This window comes from Schistocerca piceifrons, chromosome 6 (genome assembly GCF_021461385.2).
Source record: "Schistocerca piceifrons isolate TAMUIC-IGC-003096 chromosome 6, iqSchPice1.1, whole genome shotgun sequence".
NCBI lineage: Eukaryota > Metazoa > Arthropoda > Insecta > Orthoptera > Acrididae > Schistocerca > Schistocerca piceifrons.
Genome location: NC_060143.1, coordinates 291,345,483 through 291,367,647, shown reverse-complemented (window position 1 = coordinate 291,367,647; position 22,165 = coordinate 291,345,483). Strand labels below are relative to the sequence as shown.

The 22,165-nt window shown below is 37.9% G+C and overlaps 1 protein-coding gene across 1 annotated transcript in view; it reads right to left on the bottom strand.

Annotated features, from left to right (window-relative positions):
• Positions 1 to 15,263: 15,263 nt before the first annotated feature.
• Positions 15,264 to 22,165, bottom strand: part of LOC124802964 (protein SYS1 homolog) — a 41,872-nt gene continuing 34,970 nt past the window's right edge. Inside the window, exon 3 of the mRNA XM_047264055.1 lies at positions 15,264 to 15,609. Within this exon, the coding sequence (XP_047120011.1) occupies positions 15,369 to 15,609 (241 nt within the window). The 3' untranslated portion in view covers positions 15,264 to 15,368. The remainder of the gene's footprint in view (positions 15,610 to 22,165) is intronic.

Sequence of the window (22,165 nt, the reverse complement as noted above, 5' to 3'; positions counted from 1 at the left end):
AAGGTACTGTTCACAGATGAAAGTAAATTTAATATATTTGTAAATGATGGCAGAAGAATGATGTGGAGACAACCAACTGAACTGGATCCCAAACACATTCAACCCACAGTAAAACACAGTGGTGAAGGAATTAGGGTATGGGGATATACGGCCACACCTGGTAAATAATTTGTTTTTGTTGAACGTAATGGGGATAGATTTCAGTATTCAAATATCCTAAAGGAAAAACTGCAAAGAAGTGTTCATAGCTTCGATTTAGCCACAGATTACTACTTTCAACAAGACAATGACCCAATGCATACAAAAGAAACTGACTGACTGTGTTTGATGTACAATACTCCCCATATTCTCAAGTTTTCATCACAAAGCACAGACCTTAATATAGCTGAACATCTTTGGAGTACATATGAAAGAATAGTCAGAAAACATGAAATATTAAGTAAGACTGCTCTGAAACAATGCCTACAACAAGAATTGAGAAATATTATCTCACAGACCACAAAAATTTGGTTCATTCCATGGCAAACAGGTTAATGGAAGTGATGCATTCAAGACAAATGCTAAAAAAGTATTAACATTGTCATTACATTTATGTACATTGCAATTTTCTTTGTATGAATGACTACTTTTTTCCCCAATGTGTAAAGTTAGCTGGTCCACAATTTTTATTTTATTTTTGCAGAAGGGAAATTTTGTTTATTCTGATCGAAGTAGATTAGAAAGAAATCCACATGCTGTTAGTTTACCAAATAACATCTCTGGTTGTGATCTTTAGTTCTAATAAATAAAGTTATTGTACATGAACAACAGTGTATGAATACTTTTTCTCACGACTGTATATCGATAGAATGTGCTTTGATATTTTCCTTGACTTATACTACACAGGTTACACTGTATAGCCCTAAACTGTTTCATTTCTTAGCCATTTGTACATCATTACATTAACTGTTGCTACATTGCCCACATCTCTATTAGAATTTTGTGGAAAATGTTGTGTTCTTTTCTTGTACCTATTAAGACATTTTGGATTTTCTGTTAGACAGAAATCAAAATTATTTATTTATGTACCTGATCTATTTTTGCCTTTTCAGTATTCATGAACAGATTATGCTTATTTACCTGTTACACACCCCCCCCCCCCCCCCCCATGAACCATGGGCCTTGCCGTTGGTGGGGAGGCTTGCGTGCCTCAGCGATACAGATAGCCGTACCGTAGGTGCAACCACAACGGAGGAACGGAGGGGTGTCTGTTGAGAGGCCAGACAAACGTGTGGTTCCTGAAGAGGGGCAGCAGCCTTTTCAGTAGTTGCAAGGGCAACAGTCTGGATGATTGACTGATCTGGCCTTGTAACAATAGCCAAAACGGCCTTGCTGTACTGGTACTGCGAACGGCTGAAAGCAAGGGGAAACTACAGTCGTAATTTTTCCCGAGGGCATGCAGCTTTACTGTATGATTAAATGATGATGGCGTCCTCTTGGGTAAAATATTCTGGAGGTAAAATAGTCCCCCATTCGGATCTCCAGGCGGGGACTACTCAAGAGGATGTCGTTATCAGGAGAAAGAAAACTGGCGTTCTACGGATCGGAGCGTGGAATGTCAGATCCCTTAATCGGGCAGGTAGGTTAGAAAATTTAAAAAGGGAAATGGATAGGTTAAAGTTAGATATAGTGGGAATTAGTGAAGTTCGGTGGCAGGAGGAATAAGACTTCTGGTTAGGTGACTATAGGGTTATAAACACAAAATCAAATTGGGGTAATGCAGGAGTAGGTTTAATAATGAATAGGAAAATAGGAATGCGGGTAAGCTACTACAAACAGCATAGTGAACGCATTATTGTGGCCAAGATAGATACGAAGCCCACACCTACTACAGTAGTACAAGTTTATATGAAAACTAGCTCTGCAGATGACGAAGAAATTGAAGAAATGTATGATGAAATAAAAGAAATTATTCAGATAGTGAAGGGAGATGAAAATTTAATAGTCATGGGTTACTGGAATTCGAGTGTAGGATAAGAGAGAGAAGGAAACGTAGTAGGTGAATATGGATTGGGGCTAAGAAATGAAAGAGGAAGCCGCCTTGTAGAATTTCGCACAGAGCACAACATATTCATAGCTAACACTTGGTTTAAGAACCATGAAAGAAGGTTGTATACATGGAAGAACCCTGGAGATACTAAAAGGTATCAGATAGATTATATAATGGTAAGACAGAGATTTAGGAACCAGGTTTTAAATTGTAAGACATTTCCAGGGGCAGATGTGGACTCTGACCACAATCTATTGGTTATGACCTGTAGATTAAAACTGAAGAAACTGCAAAAGGGTGGGAATTTAAGGAGATGGGACCTGGATAAACTGAAAGAACCAGAGGTTGTACAGAGTTTCATGGAGAGCGTAAGGGAACAATTGACAGGAATGGGGGAAAGAAATACAGTAGAAGAAGAATGGGTAGCTTTGAGGGATGAAGTAGTGAAGGCAGCAGAGGATCAAGTAGGTAAAAAGACGAGGACTAGTAGAAATCCTTGGGTAACAGAAGAAATATTGAATTTAATTGATGAAAGGAGAAAATATAAAAATGCAGTAAATGAAGCAGGCAAAAAGGAATACAAACGTCTCAAAAATGAGATCGACAGGAAGTGCAAAATGGCTAAGCAGGGATGGCTAGCGGACAAATGTAAGGATGTAGAGGCTTATCTCACTAGGGGTAAGATAGATACTGCCTACAGGAAAATTAAAGAGACCTTTGGAGATAAGACAACAACTTGTATGAATATCAAGAGCTCAGATGGAAACCCAGTTCTAAGCAAAGAAGGGAAAGCAGAAAGGTGGAAGGAGTATATAGAGGGTCTATACAAGGGCGAAGTACTTGAGGACAATATTATGGAAATGGAAGAGGATGTAGATGAAGATGAAATGGGAGATACGATACTGCGTGAAGAGTTTGACAGAGCTCTGAAAGACATGAGTCGAAACAAGGCCCCGGGAGTAGACAACATTCCACTGGAACTACTGACGGCCTTGGGAGAGCCAGTCCTGACAAAACTCTACCATCTGGTGAGCAAAATGTATGAAACAGGCGAAATACCCTCAGACTTCAAGAAGAATATAATAATTCCAATCCCAAAGAAAGCAGGTGTTGACAGTGTGAAAATTTCCGAACAATCAGTTTAATAAGCCACAGCTGCAAAATACTAACACGAATTCTTTACAGACGAATGGAAAGACTAGTAGAAGTCAACCTCGGGGAAGATCAGTTTGGATTCCGTAGAAACACTGGAACACATGAGGCAATACTGACCTTACGACTTATCTTAGAAGAAAGATTAAGGAAAGGCAAACCTACGTTTCTAGCATTTGTAGACTTAGAGAAAGCTTTTGACAATGTTGACTGGAATACTCTCTTTCAAACTCTAAAGGTGGCAGGAGTAAAATACAGGGAGCGAAAGGCTATTTACAATTTGTACAGAAACCAGATGGCAGTTATGAGTCGAGGGACATGAAAGGGAAGCTGTGGTTGGGAAGGGAGTAAGACAGGGTTGTAGCCTCTCCCCGATGTTATTCAATCTGTATATTGAGCAAGCAGTAAAGGAAACAAAAGAAAAATTCGGAGTAAGTATTAAAATCCATGGAGAAGAAATAAAAACTTTGAGGTTCGCCGATGACATTGTAATTCTGTCAGAGACAGCAAAGGACTTGGAAGAGCAGTTGAACGGAATGGACAGTGTCTTGAAAGGAGGATATAACATGAACATCAACAAAAGCAAAACGAGGATAATGGAATGTAGTTGAATTAAGTCGGGTGATGCTGAGGGAATTAGATTAGGAAATGAGACACTTAAAGTAGTAAAGGAGTTTTGCTATTTGGAGAGCAAAATAACTGATGATGGTCGAAGTAGAGAGGATATAAAATGTAGACTGGCAATGGCAAGGAAAGCGTTTCTGAAAAAGAGAAATTTGTTAACATCGAGTATAGATTTAAGTGTCAGGAAGTCATTTCTGAAAGTATTTGTATGGAGTGTAGCCATGTATGGAAGTGAAACATGGACGATAAATAGTTTGGACAAGAAGAGAATAGAAGCTTTCGAAATGTGGTGCTACAGAAGAATGCTGAAGATTAGATGGGTAGACCACGTAGCTAATGAGGAAGTACTGAATAGGATTGGGGAGAAGAGAAGTTTGTGGCACAACTTGACCAGAAGAAGGGATCGGTTGGTAGGACATGTTCTGAGGCATCAAGGGATCACCAATTTAGTATTGGAGGGCAGCGTGGAGGGTAAAAATCGTAGAGGGAGACCAAGCGATGAATACACTAAGCAGATTCAGAAGGATGTAGGTTGCAGTAGGTACTGGGAGATGAAGAGGCTTGCACAGGATAGAGTAGCATGGAGAGCTGCATCAAACCAGTCTCAGGACTGAAGACCACAACAACAACAACAACCTATTACACACTTTGCAGTCTGTATTTTTCATGTGCACTTACTAGTTCTATTTTGTACTTTTGATAGATATCAGCTGAAGGTGGTCCATGACCAAAACTGGTTGATATTAGGGATCAAATAAAAACAGCTGAGGGTTAAAGTATCTTTTTCTACATCAAAAGCAGTCTTATTCCTGTGGTATCCATTACCTCATGTGGCACTCTGTTTTCTGGTATATATCATTCTACAGCAGCGAGATTTTTGGGGACAATTTAAGTGTATGTCGAAACGACAGGGAAATGGGAACTGGAGGTGGTGTATTTATCACAATAGACAAGAAACTCAAATCCACTGAGACAGAAATTGAAGCTGCATGTGAGACTGTTTGCGCAAGACTCAGTATCAGGGGTGTGCATAAAATGATAACCGGATCCTTCTGTTGCCTCCCAGAATCATATCCTGATGTAACAGAAAACTTTAGAGAAAACCTCAGTCTCTTGTACGTAAGTTCCCCAATCAAACCATAATCATCAGTGGAGACTTCAATCATTCCACAATCACTTGGGAAAACTACAGTTTTGTTAGTGGTGGGTGTCATAAGACATCCTATGGAACATTACTAAATGCCTTCTCTGAACACTATCTATAATAGATAATTTGGAAACCCGTTCCTGATGGAAATGTATGGGGTCTAATGGCAACAAATAGACTTGACCTCTGAGTATGTCCACATTGAATCAGGTATCAGTGATCATGACATGGTTTTGGCAACAAACAAAGTACAAAGGACATCTAAAACAAGCAGAAAGATACATCTGTTCAGTAAACTTGATAAAAATCAGTAGTGTAACATTTCAATGAGGAACTTGAAACTTTCAGCACAGGGCAGAGCATGTAAAGGAACACAGGCGCCAACTCCATGGGGCCTGAAGGGGCCCAAGCCCCCTCAAAAATTCGTTTGTGGGAGGGGGAGGGGGGGTGGGGGTGGGGGGCGGGGGGGGCGGGGCAGAGCCCCCCAATAATTTAATAAAATTGTTAGTTATATTATGCTTTGTAAAATCACAAAATTATGTTGGAATTTTTTATTTTCCTTGTTTGATGATAGCTACCTTTCAAAATACATTCAGTAATGAGTTTAACAGAAAACGAGTGGTGTGAATCATGATAGTGTTACAGGGCTGCAGGCACACTTAGAATTTGTCCTAGTGCACGAACCTTCGAGAAGTCTGGTGCCGGTGGGCCAGCGCTGCAGCCACAATGACATCAAAAAGACTGGAGCAGAAGCACCTGGAACTCTCCACCTCGCGCCGCCTTGATGCTTTGAGGCATTACGACGCTGCAGCTATATAAAGCCCACCCTGCTGTCACAGTCATTCAGTGAGGATAGTTTTGTTCAGTGCATGCTGCAGACGTGTTTAGTGTTCCAACTTTAGTGTCTAGTGGACTATTTTATATGACCGTATTTTATTCGTTTACTTTAGTCTCTTAGTGTATTGTGAATTAAGTTTGCAATGGATAAATTTGTTACCAAAAAGGTGCACTTGGAAGTTGTTGATACTGCAAGTCAATCTCCAACAATTATTATGTTGTCAATTGCTTTATTGTCTTCAGGCAAGAACTGTTCACAGCCGAAACATGGACAACCCGATAAGGGAAGATCATTTCAGAAGTCTTGGTTGATCAAATATACAGGGCTAGAATATGAAGCATCTACCGAAAAGGTTTTTGCAAAACCTGCAAAGAGGCAGATACTAAAAATCTATTACACTTTTCTTCAAAAAAGGAAGATTCATTTACTTCCACAGGGTTTTCTAACTGGAAAAAGGCTTTGGAAAAATTCTGTCTTCGTGAAAATACGTTACGCATAAAGAAGGTGTTCTGAAACTAATTTCTATCACTAACCGAAGTGTGGCTCCCAACTGAATGAACAGTTCGATAGTGATATGAAGCAAGGCTGTTTAGCTCCTGAGACAATTTTTACTACCGTGCTATTTCTATGCCGACAAGGACTAGCAATAAGAGGGCATGAAGAAGTAAACTCAAATTTTTTTCAATTGTTGGACCTCCAAAAGAATGACATACCTGAGTTTAAAGATTGGTTAGGGTGTTCAGGGTATAAGTGGATGTTCCACGATATTCAAAATGAGACCATTGACCTACCAGGAAAGTCTGTGTTGAGAAAGATATTAGCTTCAATCAAGAAGGTGAACATATTTCTATTTTGGATGACGAAACAAGTGATTCTTTGATTCACGAACAAGTGTCATTTTGTATTCATACTGCTGATGATTCCTTAATCATCATGAAAACTTTATTGGCTTATACAAGACCCCAATAACTGAATCTCAAACTCTGTTTATTATTTTAAAAGACTTTTTTGCTCATCTTGATTTGTCAATAGATAACTTAAGAGGACAGTGCTATGATGGTACCTCAAGTATGAGAGGTAAGTTCAAAGGACTGAAGAAATTACTTTTGGATATACAACCAGAAGCAGGTTATGTGCACTGCACTGCTTACAGTTTAAACTTGGCAGTTGTAGACAGTCTCCGCCATCTTACATCTATGAGGGATATTATGGCTTTAGCCAAGGACTTAATAAATACCGTAAGGGAATCCAACAAAAGGATGGGACTTTTCAGAATTACACACTGTGGGAGTGCCAACGACCAAGCTCGTGTACAACACCTTTGCCCAACTTGATGGACTATGCGAGCTTCTAGTATCTTGAGAATACTGAAAAACTGTGAAGAACTTCTAGAGTTTTTTTTAAACATTTTCTGCAGAGGACAAAACAGAGGCAGGTTACAAATATGCAGGCTACCTTGAGTCAATGTTACAATTAAAGACTTATTTTTTTTTACATCCTTATTGGCATGCAATGAACCCAGCAGAGAATGTCAATGAAAAAATTCAATGCCTTCATCTAAATGTTGCTAATCTGGAAAAAATATATGAGGTTTTTATTTGTATATTGAATGGAAGGCATGATAGTTTAGAACACTTTTGGGAATTGTGTTTAAAAGAAAAACCTTCAAAAGTTGATGATCCTTTGCTTCCTCGGAATTGAAGTATACCAAAGAAGTATGAAAACAAGAAAGCCAGCTCACTGCACACTTTCAAAACCCCAAAGGAATCCTACAAAGCTATTTACACTGAAGTTTGTGAAATGATGCACTCTTGAATTACTGAGCAGTTTGCTTCAACTGGACTCACATAGGTCATTGCAGTTGAACAAGAGTGCTTGCTTTTAGTAAACAGAGGTGAAACAAATTTGGAAAAATCAAATGAGTTTTTCAAAAATGACCTAGACATTGAGAGGCTGTGCTTACATTTGAATATGTTAGCTGATATCGCTAATAAAAAACAGCTGGTCTTAACAAACATGTGTGATGTAAGAAGGTAAATTACACAAGAGCCTACAGTTGGAGAAATGTTATGCAAAGTAGTGAAGTGCATTAAGCTTCTCCAAGTAGTTCCAATCAAGATAACAACAGCAGAATAGTCATTTAGCGCCTTTAGACATCTGAAGTCATATCTCCAATCAACAATAGGACAGAAGTGATTGAACAACTTGGATGTTCTTCATGCCCACCAAGATGTTTTGGATGAATTGGATATTCGACCAGTCATCAACGACTTCATATTCAGTAATCCAGTCAGACAGTTGACATTTGCACCTTTCTAAAGATACTCTAGCCCTAATAATGGCATTTAGAGCAATATTAAAAAATTTTATAAAATAGAGAATTAAATATATACATAATGTTAAATTTTCAGTTTCAAAATATTAGTACCAGTTTAATACTGTATTACTATATTACTGTAGTACTGTATTAGTTATTTTCAAATACCCAAATATTTTTAGGGTGTAAGACCCAATTAAAACCTGCTATTTACATACTTTTTGAATGAAAGTATTAGGCATACTGTATTAACTTCATTAACTGTATTAAAGCATTAACTTTGAGATATTGCTTTTATTCAAAGTAAGCTTAAATTAGCTATTTCACTTATTAATCAAAGTGCTATTACTGCACAACAGCAATATTTTATGTTTTATTCTTTTAATGATAGTTTTAGGATTTATTTAAATATAAATTATAGTTTAGGATTAATTTAAATATAATTTCAGTCTTTTCAGAGCTATATATTCACTGATCATATGACTCTAAAATGCTTAAAAAGCTTTGAAACTCACTATTTTTCATCTAAAATTTAGAAAATTTGCCAGGGCAAGACCACCAGTATGGCCCCCCCAACCCCAAAATTTTTTATATGTTGGCACCCCTGTAGAGGAACTATGACTAAAGTTTAAAAGAATAGTTGGATATGTATCCAGTAGAACAGTTCATAATGGAAAGGGCCCTCCATGGTATACAGCCACTGTAAACTAACTTAGAAACAGATATTAATGCATAATAGATGTAAAAAATAGCATACGGCTACAGATAGAGAGATGCTGAATGAAATGCATTTAGCTGTCATGAGAGCAATGCATGAAGCCTTCAGTGATTAGCCTAGCAGAACACTGTCAAATGATCTGTCACAACAACTAAAGAAAATCTGGTCATCTGTAAAGGCTGTTAGTGGCACCAAAGTTAAGTGTCCAGTGCCCAGCAAATGAGACAGGAAATGAAACTGAGGATAGCAAAGCAAAAGCTGAACTTCATTTTCAAAAGTTCTTTTGCAAAGGAGAACCCAGGAGAATTGCCCCAATTTGCTCCTCATGCCACTGAAAAGATGAATGCAATAAGTATTAGTATCAATGGTGCTGAGAAACAGCTGAAATCATTAAAATTGAACAATGCTCCACGGCCCGACAGAACCCCTATCAGATTCTATAGTGAATTTGCAACTGAGGTAGCCCCCCTTCTAACTATAATCTTTCGAAGATCACTCTAACAAAAAACTGTGCCCACTTCTTAGGAAAAAGCAATGGAAGTGGAGTAAAATTGATCCACAAAATTACTGTCCAATATCTTTGACATCGATTTGTTGTATAATCTTAGGACATATTCTGAGCTCCAACATACTGATCTATCTCAAACAAATTACCTTCTCCGTGCAACCGGAATGGAATCTGACAACAATGAACATGTGAAACCCAACTCCCACTTTTCCTACATGACATACTGAAAGCACTTGGGTACATGATGTATTTACTGATTTTCAAAAAGCGACTCAGTACCAAACCTACACTTATTGTCAAAAGTATGGTCATACAGGGTATCAAGTGAAATTTGTGACGGGACTGAGGAGTTTTTGTTAGGGAGTATGCAGCATGTTAACTTGGATGGAAAGTCTTTACTAGATGTAGAAACAACTTCGATTGTGACCAAGAGAAGTGTGTTGGGACCCTTGCTGCTCATGTAGTACATTAATTACCATGCAGATAATACTAAGAGTAACATCAGACTCTTTGCGGATGATGCAGTTACGTATAATGAAGAACTGTCTCAAAGAAGCTGCATAAACAATTACTATTAAAAACAGTCTTGACCACAATTTATTTAATAAGGTGACCGGTTTCGACCACTACTGTGGTCATCTTCAGACCATTGAGTAGGAACCTCTTAAATAAATTGTGGTCAAGACTGTTTTTAATAGTAATTATTTATAAGACATTGATCACTGCTGTTCCCATAATGCATTCAAAAATAGCCGCATAAACATTCAGCATTCAGACAGATCTTGATAAGATTTCAAAGTGATGCAAAGATTGGCAATTTGCTTTAACTGTTCAAACACATAAAATTGTGCTCTATACAATAATAATAACAATAATAATAATAATAATAATAATAATAATAATAATATTGTTGTTGTGGTTTTCAGTCCTGAGATTGGTTTGATGCAGCTCTCCATGCTACTCTATCCTGTGCAAGCTTCTTCATCTCCCAGTACCTACTGCATCCTACATCCTTCTGAATCTGCTTAGTGTATTCATCTCTTGGTCTCCCTCTATGATTTTTACCCTCCATGCTGCCCTCCAATGCTAAATTTGTGATCCCTTGATGCCTCAGAACATGTCCTACCAACCGATCCCTTCTTCTAGTCAAGTTGTGCCACAAGCTCCTCTTCTCCCCAATTCTATTCAATACCTCCTCATTAGTTATGTGATCTACCCATCTAATCTTCAGCATTCTTCTGTAGCACCACATTTCGAAAGCTTATATTCTCTTCTTGTCTAAGCTAATAATAATAATAATATCAATAATAGTATCCTATGACTATAATATCAATTAGTTACTGTTTAAATTGGCCAACTCCTACAAACACCTGTGGGAAACACTTTGTAGGGATGTGAAATGGAATGATCACACAGTCTCAGTTGAGGGTAAAGCAAGTGGTAGACTTTGGTTTATTGGTAGAATACTGGGGAAGTGCAATTAGTCTACAAAGGAGTTTGCTCATAAATCAATCATGTGACTGGTTCTAGAATATTGCTCAAGTGCGTGGGAAGGACTAACGGGGGTACTGAATGTATACAGAGAAAGGCAGCACGAATGTTCATAGATGTGTCTGATCCGTGGGAGAGTGTCACAGAGGTACTGAAGAAAATGAAGTGGCTGACTCTTTAAAATAGATGTTAACTATTCCAATAATGTCTACTAACAAAGTTTCAAGAACAGACTTTAAATTATGTCTACTAACAAAGTTTTAAGAACAGACTTTAAATTATGATTCTAGGAATATACTACTGCTCACATTGGAATTGTGAGGATAAGATCAGAATAATTATCGCACGCACAGAGACGTTCTTCCTGTAGTCCATATGTCAATAGAAAGGGATGAAACACTAATAAACAGTACAATGGGCTGTACCCTTTGCTATGCACTTTATGGTGGTTTGCGGAGTACTGGTGTAGGTTGTTGCAAGTGGACTGCTGGAAGGTTGTGACAGGACATAGAAAAGGTAAAGGTCGACCACAACTGAATTTGTGAAATCATTTATGACTCTCTCTGAAGAGAATCCTTCATGAAAGCCAAACTGAGCTGCTGTTAAAAGATTATTCTCAGAAAAATGGTTCAATATCCTGTTGTAAGGTACCTTCTCAGACAAAATGGGTGTTACTACTGCATACTTCAGTCTTTTAAGAAATACACATTGATTCATTGATGGATTAAAAAAGTAACTCAAGGAAGGCAGTATCAAGCCAGCAAATGATTTTAACCCTTCACTGTGTTGCTTTGCAGATGTGCAAAGCAAAGTTTCAACTCTCTTTTCGCCGTTGTTCTTGAAGTTTAATGCTTGAAACTGCTTTGCTGATGTGCTATGTAATTGATAAGATTCTGCCACTAGAATGCGCTACTGAGTGTATGACGTGACAATGTGTGTTGCTGTGAGTAGCATTGTAAGTCAGGCTGACATTGCTCTCTTTCGGCAGTGATTGTTAGTAGTTGAATGGAAGAACACGTGAATGCAAAAAAATTGTAGTGTTTCTACAACCTTTGGAGAGGATTCTGCTCCGATCATCTTGTATTTCTGCTAATAAATATATGAGTAGTATACAAATCAATTTCGTTTGCATATGTGCAGTAGTGCATAATAATACTTCTATCCACAATCGAAGGATGAGGAAGTAGTGTTTCCTTCTTTCTGCTTTTGCTTAGTTTATCGTGATAGTTCGAGTGCTGTAATGGAGTCATTCTCATATTTCGACAATGGACGACGTAAAGTGATGACGTATGAAGAATTCATGGCCCTGGAATGCACTTCTGGCAGTGAAGATGAGTTAGATTTTGACGATTCAGATGGAGACCCGACAATAAACGTAAATGATCTGGAATCTGCAGATAGTGATAGCGAGCCTGAGGCTACTGTAGTTAATACACATAATTCAAATAATTATTGTTTGAAGGATGATGAGAATGAAGCTGTTGCTGATGCACAGGTACCACAAGCTTCTGAAAAACACCAAAAGGTTCAGATAAATCGAATCATCTGGAAAAAACGAAGTGCTTCCTTTGGAAATGATAAATTTATATTCAAAGGAAAGTCCTCACTGCCACAGTCAGCGCTACAGTTGCCCACGCCATATCAGTTTTTAAAATATTTTTTTAATGATGAATTAATGACAAAAATTGTTGATGAAACTAAATTTTACAGCACACAAAAAAATCCAAACAAACCATTTAATTGCAATGTTCATGACATTCATGAACTTACAGGCATATGTATTTTTAGTTCTTTGGCTCCACCTACTGCTGTTCGTGATCTCTGGAATGATGTTATTGGTGTTGAGGTAGTAAAACAGACAATGTCTCAGAGATACTTTGAGAGTCTGATGGCCACTTTGCATTTCAATGACAATACAAAGCGGCCAGACCCTGAGAGTCAACATCATGACAAATTGTACAAAATCAGGCCTATAATTGATCATGTGAATAAAAAATGTCTTTTGATTCCAATGAGTGAGCGTCTGTCAGTTGATGAACAAATCTGTGCAACCAAAGCAAGGCACCACATGAAGGTTTATATGAACGACAAACCACATAAATAGGGGTATAAACTATTTGTTTTGTGTCGGGATATGGGGTTTGCACACAAAATTGTAATCTACAGTGGGCAAGAAAATAATCCAAAATTCAGGTTAGATAATGAACCAGATATTGTAGCATCTGGAAATGTGGTGATTTGCCTCATAAGGGAAGTTCCAAGGTATCAGAATTACAAGATCTACTTTGACAGATATTATACGTCTATGGATCTAGTTGTATACCTTTTCAAACTTGGGATCTGGAGTGTAAGAACAGTACAAAGGAATAGGATAACAAAATGCAAATTTCAAAGTGAAAAGGAACTGAAGAAAGAAGCACGTGGCTATTCTGAGGAATACATCACTACTGTTGACAATGTGGACATTTCCTCTGTTTTGTATAAAGATAATAATATTGTCTGTTTCCTGTCTACATTTGTTGGTGAGCTGCCAAAATCTGAAGTGACAAGATTTGATAGAAAGAAGAGAGAGCACAGAATGGTGCAGTGTCCAGTTGTTGTTTCTGTTTACAACTCACATATGGGAAATGAAGATTTGTTGGATAGCAACATTGGAAGATGTCATATAAAGATTAGATCCAAATGCTAGTATTTACATTTGTTTTTCCATCTGATTGATATAATTGTAATAAATTCGTGGATTCTGTACAGAAGGGTACTAATGGAAAAAACAACAGTAAACATGCCAATGAATCAGAAGAAATTTAGAACTGAGTTGGCTCAAACTCTTTGCCAGATTGGTCCTTGAGCAAAAAAAACGAGGTGGACCAGCTAGCACAGATCCAATAGAGATAAACAGGATGAGATATAAGGGATCATCAGTACCTCCAAAGGAAGTAAGGTTAGATCCTTATGATCACTGGCCAGTGCAGAATAAGAAGAGAACAACATGCAAACGCCCTAACTGCAAAGGCTATACCTTTATCATGTGTGAAAAGTGCAAAGTGAATTTAAGTTTAAATAAAGACAAAAACTGCTTTCTTGCATTCCACAGCATTTAAGACATGTGTCTTTCATTATTTTTGAATGTCATTAATTCTTTCATATCTGTTGTTAATTTGACACAAAAAAAATATTTTTTACAGTTAATAACCTTTTTGTGTGAAAAACTTCGCATGGTTTTGCATATGTGCAAAGTGTCACTTATGAGTGTATTGATAAGTTTCCCACAGTTTTGCATAAATGCAAACTGAATAAAAATAATTTTTTTTTCTGAATTAAAAACATCTTATTTTTTCAACAATTTTCCTGACATCTTTGAACAATTTGAAATTTAAAAAAAAATTAACTTCTAAAAAAAAATGTGTAATGAAGGGTTAATACTTGGGTTGAAACAGCATCGTAATCACAAGAATCACTGCTTTTCAGTGACCTAACGATTTTTCTAACCTTTTTAAAAATTGACTTATTAAAACAGTGTAAGTTACTGTGTTGCACAAACATATCACTTCACTTTGGGGCCTGACAGTACAAATTCTTACAATATTATGACAAGGATAGCTGCTCCTCACCATACAGCAGAGACGCTGAGTCGCAGATAGGCACAACAAAAAGATTGTCAGAGAGTGAGCTTTCTATCAGCAAGGCCTTTGTCAAAAATAGACAACACACACACACACACACACACACACACACACACACACACACACACACGACAACACACTCTGGATGCGGAGGTTGGTCTCAGCAGCCAGAGACTGTGATCACGTGTGTGAGATATGCGTGAGCATGAGAGAGAGCATGAGCATATGCGTCTGTTTTGTCTATTTTTGACAAAGGCATTGCTGGCCAAAAGCTCACTCTCTGACAATCTTTTTGTTGTACCTATCAGCGACTCAGCATCTCCACTATATGGTAAGTAGCAACTACCCTTTAATAATATTGTTACATTCCATCCACGATTTTCCTTTATTTGATAGTACAAATTCTTAAGTGTGCATAACCGCTATTCTACCTGAGTACTTCTTGCTGTAGACTTACGCTGCTAAGCTTACAGGCATCGCTTTAGTTATGCTTGCCTGGCAGCTGCACTCTCAAAAACATCTGTGGAGCGAATGCCTTCTCAGTGTCTGGAAAATTAACTGTAGCTAATTAAATCTTGTCTTGCAGGCTAATATTTCAATGATGGAACAGGATATCCTATAACATCTATAGCAAAAGTCTAAAGACTTTGAGCTTTAAAGGGGTAAGAATCACAGCAAAAGGGCAGTTATATGAAAAAAATGGATCATATGTAAATATTTCTATCTTTATATCCATTGGTATTTCTGATTAATTGTTGATTTCTCCACATGATATCACAGTCTGTTATATGTCCATATCAAATTTCATGAAATGCATTTGCAGCTGTAGAACATTTTTATTTTTAAGACAAATGTTACATTTCTCCTAGTAAAACGAGCACAAACATGGAAATTTAAAGTCATCTGTTGCACCATTAATCATCACAGGTCTGCTTTAGGTCCCATATTTAAAGGAATTGCTTGTAGTTCTGTCCTCATGCAAAGAAATTCTCCACACACACACATGATTGTGAGGCACACTATATTCAACAACCACCATGAGAAAGCACTTGGGAAGTGGCTGTTGTAGTACCAGCATATAATGAGGTGTATTAGGTGAGCTGTACAAGAAAAATCCAAGCACTGCTTTGTACGCTGCACAATAAACCACAGTCCTAGAGCACTGAAAAGAAATTAAAATCAAGGTTTATCATCATACCAAAAGGGGTTGTTGATGTAAGACAAGAATATGTAAGTGGCCATCAAAATGTTTCCATCTGAGGGCATTGCTGCATCATATATGCAATGCAGCGCGACTAATGTGGGTATACAAGTGCCAACATGTGGGCAAGGGATTAATGTGGCATTTGTGTCTTTCTTATGTGCATGTGGTAAATGAGAAAACAAATTATGGAAGCATTACCCCAAAAAGGACTGGTGCTTCTCTTGGCCGCCAAAGGACACACACCTGTACACATCCTTTGGAGAAAGAAGCATGTGTACGGGGCAACATGCTGGCCAAAAACCACAGTTGTGGAATGGTGTGCCAAGTTCTGTGCTGATCGTAATTCAACACTAAATGCTGGTTGATCTGGGAGGCTAGCTTCATCCATTACAGACAGCAATTCAAGGAACCTGGTGTCTCCATCACTGGGGAATGGTACTGACCAAAGCTGGAGAAATTATAGCATGCAATTAAGGAGAAATGTTCAAGAAAACTATGAATGGGCTGTTGCTGCTTCATGATAACATATGTCATATTGCAAATGTTGCAAAGCATGCAGATGTTACACCAATGTAAATAGGAGACACACTAGCACCAGCCCTACAGTCCTGATCTTTCCCAGATGGGATTATCTTGACTTTGGTTCCTTAAAAAAATGCCCCAAAAGATTTGACAATTCCTTTCACATGAGGATATGCAGCACACAGTTACAGACTTATTAATGCAGCAAGACAGTGTTTTACCAAATGGGTATCTTCAAGCTGGTGCATTGGTGGGATGAGTGTGTCAGTGTTCATGGTAATATTGCCCAATTGGCATACTGATTCTGGTCTGTGTGGCCTTCAAACCGAAACTTTTTGATTGCCCCTTATATTTATCATATTTCATTTTTATTGTATATCAGTATTTTGATTATTCTTACAATATGTTAACTAAAGATATAACAAGATCATACTCTTTACAAAGTTCAGTTTCAGTCTTAATGTAGTAGGGAAATGTGCATTATATAGCATCAAACATAAGACAAATAATTATAGTAGAATTTGTACCTTCTTTGCGGCCTCCATTATTCATTGTGCAAAATAATAGATCACAAAGATTTTCATCAATTGCAAAAGAAAGAAAAAAAAACTGGTGATAAATGGACCAATTAATGTTAAGAGTAAAAGCCCACGTAATATTTGAAGAGAAACTAGACGTGGTTTCAATTGAAACACCCAATTGTTTATGTCTGTTTCCATTTTGTGTACTGCAACTTTGGCTTCAATTTTAACATGAATAAGTGTTTTAACATGAGTAAGTACCTCCAATGTTTTTTCAAGTCTTTTGGTTTTCTTCTGATAACTGACCTGTCTATTTCTCTGCTTCCCAATTCTGATGTTACAACATGTTTGTGAATTTTTGGCAGACACAAATATGTCTCACAAAGGGAGAGGAGGTGGGGGGAGGGGGGGGGGGTTGCGCCAGGGGGGGGGGGGGGAGAGAGAGAGAGAGAGAGAGAGAGATGACAGTCAAATTTTTCAAATTTTATATTTCATGATGAACAGTGGTACCACTGTGTTGTTCCCAAAACACAATGATGTATATTCACAAATAAGAACATCTTAGTCATCTCTCGATTAAAGAAAGATCTATAAAGACGCCACACTAACTCTATCGGAGCAAAAGTATTGAAAGGAAATAGCTGTGTCTTTACTGGTGGGGTTATAACGACATTCACCTGTACTGATACGTGGAAATAGAAATTACAAATATGGCTGCTCAAATACAAATCTAGTAATTAACTGTGTGCTTCCTGGTGTTGTATCGAGCTGTTGTTTCCATTTTATGCACAATATTTCAACAAGTGATCCAACTGTCTTCTTCACATGCTGTGAGTTTTGTTTTTACGTGTACTTGCTGCCTAGACTCCAACCATACTGTAAACTATTGTTCATAGTTGAGTTCGATTCCCGATGTCCACTGCTCTGTTTGACACGTTTGTTTCTTAGACCTTGCTCTAGTATTCTGTGAAACACAAAAGTTTCTCAGCATTTTTCAACTTTGATGGATATGATGACCAACAAGATTGTAATAAATTGGGTGCCTGACCCCAAGCGTTATTCAAATTGAAACCACTGTCCTTGTTCATGACAGACACTAACTATGCTGCACCACAAACTTAGAATTTACATCACAATACTGGCCTCATTGTATTTAATTTCATGATTATATTCGAGGTACTGCCTCTGGGACAGCATAATTAAGGATTCTGTTGAAATAAAGATATCAGAAAACCAAATAATCAGAGATGGTAGTGTTAAGTTAAATAACGCTTGAGGTCCAGCACTCAGTTTATTAAAATCTTAACAGCCATCATATCCGCCAGAGTTTGAAAAAGCTGAAAGAATATGTGTTTCACAGAACATCAGTGCGAGGTCTGAAAAACATAAAGCTATACACATTGAGGTGCGACAACGATAGTTCACAGTCTGGTTGGAGCCCAAGCAGCGAGTAAACATACCAATAAAACTTGCAGCACCTAAAAGATGATGACTGGGCTGATTGTCATACTATTGTGCATAAAATGGAAAGAATAACGTGGCAGAACACCAAAATCACATTATTAAAATCATTCGCACCAAGAAAACTTGAGAATCACAAATCTAGTGTCTTAACCTTGTCTGGATTCGGATCTTGCAGATATGCTGCTGGATTATACAATAATTCACATTCATTGTAATTGACTACCCACAGAATGGTAAATAAAAGAATGTGAAATCATTCCAGAGTGTTACCAATTTTCTTTCAATACATGCTGGAAGGACAGGTATATCAAGCGTCACTAGTCTAATCATATGTGGGTAACGGACAAAAATGTGATCATCTGTCAAAGAACTCACGATGTTTCATGTGTGTTGTTGATTTCAGTTTTAAGCATTTAATCGCATGTTAAGGAGTGCATTAATAGATTTTCATCCAAGCTTATATCTCCTATCAAACGAATGTTGGTCACTGCCCAAAACAGATCAAAACAAAACCAACCTGATACATCAAATGCCAGAGTAATGTGTCAATTCTGCCTAAGTTGCTGTCAAATGTTAGAAGACAAAGATGTTTTTGGTTAGAGCTGTTTTTATCACAAACCTGAACTTTTATCAAACAGTAAAAATTTCATTCTGGTATTTCCAGTATTACAAAAATATATTATACAAAGAAAGCATAGTTCCACACAGAAAAGTACTACAAGTAATATCTTGGCTGTAATATCCATGTTCAAAGTTGAGGTCACTAACACGTGCCTGTGCAGTTCTTGAGATAGGCTGCTGGTCTGAATCCTTGTGGTGCACGAAATTTTTTTTGCTGGCATGGGGAGAAGAGGCGGTAGCAGTACTGTCTCGTGAAGTGAGAGCATGTGACACTATTGATGTTAATTCATCTGTAGGATTGGGACATATAGCTGAGCTGCTCCCTTGGTGTTATTAAAGGGGAGTAAGCTATGTGCCGGCACCAGGTATCACCCTCTCCCTCTGACTATAATCACACAACACAAATGTGACACTACACTATACACACATTCATTACACTCATCTACACTCCACAAATACATATGACACATCTCTCACTTATCTGTAGGAAAGGGGCCAATGTGCGTAGAGGAGAAACACCCTTTTCATCAGGGCAGCTGAACCCACACCTTGGGATGTCCCTGACCAACAGTGCCACACGAAATTTAATTTAATTTTTGGCTATAATCTTACTGGTTTTATGGTTTACATTATTATTATTATTATTATTCTTTCTGCCAATGCAGGTCATTTAATGGCTTAAAATAAATAAGTATTTTTTTTCTCTTATGGGCAACGAATCAAAATACTTTTCGTTACAATACCTACTCAAACATTAAATCATATTCAACAATGTAGTCTGGAAGATGTGTCTTTGGTACTGACAGCTCAGTATTGTTACTGTATTGTCTGGTGACCACTGCACGCCAGCCAGTAATGGACTGGGCTCGAGCAGGTAGCACAAGCCACATTGCCATGTTGTAAAATTGACATGCATGTGTTTCATTGTTTGTGTAACTAGAAATCTAGTTCATAGTTTATTTTGTTTTTATGAGTTCATTTACTTCAATTAATTTCAAACTATGTCCACTGTGATGAGTTATGCTTGCATAACTTGCAAGACCAAGATGTGAAGTGAAACTGGGGAAGAAAATCGTGCTACACAGCCAGGTTTGTGAATCTGCATGTTCAGTGAAGGACTATGTAGACAAAGAAAAGGAGAAAAGTGAGCCCCTTTATCCTGTCAGTCAGGTTGTTAAGGGAACTGAACAGCTTTGAAAGTAAGTGAACACTGTTGTAAAGATATGGGAAGAACAGTACAATATAGATTGTGATGAGAGTGGCAAATCAAGGCTGCAGACACCAGGAAAAAAGCAGCGAAGGAAAAAGTAAGAGATTTGACCGATTCCTACAAACATGCTATATGTCATCAGGCTATTATAACAAAAGGGAAAATCCCAAATTAACTACATTGCTCCTCCATAAAGATGATCTTTTTAAAGGCAGTAAATTTTCACTGCATACAGTGCACAAAGACATAGGTTTCAGCTTCTAAGTGTTTAATGGATGTGATATATTAATGGATAGGACTGGTGTCGTTGCATGGCATTGCAGATTTCTGTGCAAAATCATGGCTGCAACATGGTGAGATGAAACTTGGAGTAATGCCAGCCATTCTTCAAGTAGTGGCTCGAAAAATGAAATGTCCAAGGATGCAATGGCAGTGCCTGTTGGAAAAGGGGGGAAAATTATTGATTTATGCGCAGGTACATCAGGCATTTTGTTCCAAACTGTCTGTTAATGTTTCTTTCAACACAGACAGGTGATTACAATGAAGAGATGAACAGCACAGTTTTCTCAAAGTGGTTCATGACACTGCTTATGACAAATCTGACAAGGCCATCAGTGCTCATTATGGATAATGGATAATGCCCCACATCATTCTATTGTTCACATCTAAGACATAAACTTCGAGGGAGGGGGGGGGGGGGGGGCACTGTGACCTCATTCAGTGGATGAAAAGACTAAATGGAGATGGCAGACAACTTTCAAAGACGGCTGAACTGCTCAAAATTGTAGCACAAAAGGAACAATTTCCAGCATACAGAGCTGATGAGATTGATAAAAGGCAAGGGCATGAAATCATTCAGCTTCCTCCATGCCACTGTCATTTCAATGAAATTCAATGGGTATGGGCACAAATAATAAATTACACTGCAAAAAAAAAAAAAAATAACAAACAGAATTGATCTTTATAATTAAGAATCTTCCAGTAAAAGCTGTAAACAGTGACAAGTAAGATTTGGACAAAAACTGTGATCATAACCGCATGTGTCATTAGATAAGCAGCCACAAAGATGTCATGGAAAAATGCACAGAAAATTTAATAATACATCTGTGAGAGAGCAGTCATAGCTCAAGCAGAAGAGAAAAGAGCTATTCTAAATCAGATCTGACAGTGATATGAGTGGTGTTTTCCCATTAGCATAACTGCAACACACTTGAGAATTTAAAAAGGCACCATGGCAGCATCCTGTCATCCCACTGAGTAAATTATTTAGCTGCTCAATGCAGAACTAGTTCATAATGCAATTATTTAACAACGAAAATAAAAACTGTGAATGTTTGCTGACATTGTGAAAATAGTTTTCATTTCTACAGTTAAGTATAACAAATATCTTTATGATATTTTGCCTTACTAGATACTAAATAACACTTTTCAAGTTTTGGAGTTTATATATTACAAACAGCAGCTCTAAATAAATTCATGCATTAACTGCATGTTGTCGAGGCTTTTGTTTTTGCCATTTGAGAATGTGATTAGTAGTGACTGGGTGTGGGGTTGCATAACCCATGTCTAGCAACACTGCTGTCTGCCTGCCTGAACTGTCAGTACCAATTATTTGTCCCATGGATTATAAATTCAGCATTCAAAAAATATTGTGCTTTCTAAATGACGGTTTCTATAACTGTTGCACAAAGCTGTTCTATCAAAGTGTACACCCCATTGCTCCAAGTTGGTCCGCCTCATTGTCAGATTTCAAGAGAAGGTCATGATAGAAAATAATGACTTGAACCATGTTAAGATTATTACTGGGAGTGACAGTCACCTGAATGTTACCCAGCTAGTCACAGGCAAGCAACGCCCTTAACTGGGCAGGGGATGCTGTTTTAATCAAAGAAGAATCGCCATCTGTCCTTGTATAAATCAAATATTGGAGGGAGTATTTCTATGGAGGGAGTATTTCTATACTGGTCATTTGGCCCTACATTCCTCCCATGGTGTAGCAAGCCAAGGAAACATTTTGTGGCCATCTCTCTGCGCTGAATAAGTTTTTTTCCTTCTGAGTAGGCTGATGGGGCCGTATGACCACAAGTGGGAGAAAACTCCATCAGCTTCAAATGCAAGTCATCCACCACAGTGCCACAAGCTCGGAACAGGTGCTTCCCCCGTGGGAGCCACCCAC